The sequence below is a fragment of the Ochlerotatus camptorhynchus genome, unplaced genomic scaffold, assembly GCF_037179485.1.
Source record: "Ochlerotatus camptorhynchus isolate MF236.1 unplaced genomic scaffold, CSIRO-AGI_Acam_v1.1 ptg000002l, whole genome shotgun sequence".
Taxonomy (NCBI): domain Eukaryota; kingdom Metazoa; phylum Arthropoda; class Insecta; order Diptera; family Culicidae; genus Ochlerotatus; species Ochlerotatus camptorhynchus.
The window spans coordinates 4679131-4680190 of NW_027040494.1; the positions used below are offsets into that span (position 1 = coordinate 4679131).

The window sequence follows — 1060 nt, forward strand, 5'->3', positions numbered from 1 at the left end:
CGAGTTGCGATAATCCCGAAAAAATAATTTGTTGAATTTTTCGTAAAATACTAGTTTATTTGCCTTCATAGTTTTATAAAAAGTTTAAGCAATGGACTCGCTAATGGTAAGTCATCGATCAATCACGAAATTTAGTTCACGTGACTTTTCTGACGGTAACGACACGGCTTTTTATGCTTCAGGAACCAACCCTGTACACGGTCAAGGGAATGTGCATCCTGGACAACGACGGCAACCGGATACTGGCTAAATACTATGACAAAAATGTATTTCCCACCGTGAAGGAGCAGAAAGTCTACGAAAAAAATCTATTCAACAAGACGCATAGGGCTAACGCGGAAATCATCATGCTGGATGGGCTGACCTGTGTGTACAAGAGTAACGTTGATCTGTTCTTCTATGTGATGGGAAGCACGCACGAAAACGAACTGATACTGCTATCGGTGTTGAACTGCTTGTACGACACGGTCACGATGATCCTGAAGAAGAATGTCGAGAAGCGAGCGGTGCTGGAGAATCTGGATGTCGTAATGTTGGCGTTCGATGAAATCTGCGATGGAGGGTAAGAAGCTGTTGATAGATTTGAGTTTTTTGAGCGGTATTCTAAGTTTGAATAAATATCCATTTTACAGAATTATCCTGGACGCCGATCCCTCCTCGGTGGTAAAGCGGGTGGACCTGCGGAACGACGACATCCCGATCGGGGAGCAAACTGTTGCACAGGTAACTAACGCAATCCATGGACTGTTTTGGTGATCCTTAAAGCCCCTCAAAAAATTCATATCTGCACAACAGTATTTGCTCGTTTTATGGTCAAACCAGTTTGCAATAATAGCATACAGCGTAGGCTTAGGTCATTTGTAAAAATCGGCATTAAAAGCTCATTTTGCACACCGAAATCTCAAAACGACTTGTTTTATTTATCGACTTTCTCTTCTTTTGCAGGTCCTGCAGTCGGCTAGGGAGCAATTGAAATGGTCCTTGCTAAAGTAAATCGTGTAGGACTACGGTGGGATTTTTTCCATTGATACTAAATAAGCTAACATTCTTCTTTAGTCTT

The 1060-nt window shown here is 42.0% G+C and overlaps 1 protein-coding gene across 1 annotated transcript; it reads left to right on the forward strand.

The window, feature by feature from the left end:
• Positions 1-1060, forward strand: LOC135700212 (coatomer subunit zeta-1-like). The gene is made up of 4 exons (XM_065220691.1): positions 1-106; positions 183-562; positions 633-723; positions 946-1060. The coding sequence occupies exons 1-4, from the start codon at positions 92-94 to the stop codon at positions 991-993; spliced, it is 534 nt and encodes a 177-aa protein (XP_065076763.1). The 5' UTR covers positions 1-91; the 3' UTR covers positions 994-1060.

Bases quoted from the DNA above. Each gene is read 5' to 3' on its own strand.
- LOC135700212 (XM_065220691.1), top strand. The intron at 563-632 runs GTAAGAAGCTGT...TCCATTTTACAG, and splicing joins GATGAAATCTGCGATGGAGG to AATTATCCTGGACGCCGATC. The intron at 724-945 runs GTAACTAACGCA...CTTCTTTTGCAG, and splicing joins GGGAGCAAACTGTTGCACAG to GTCCTGCAGTCGGCTAGGGA.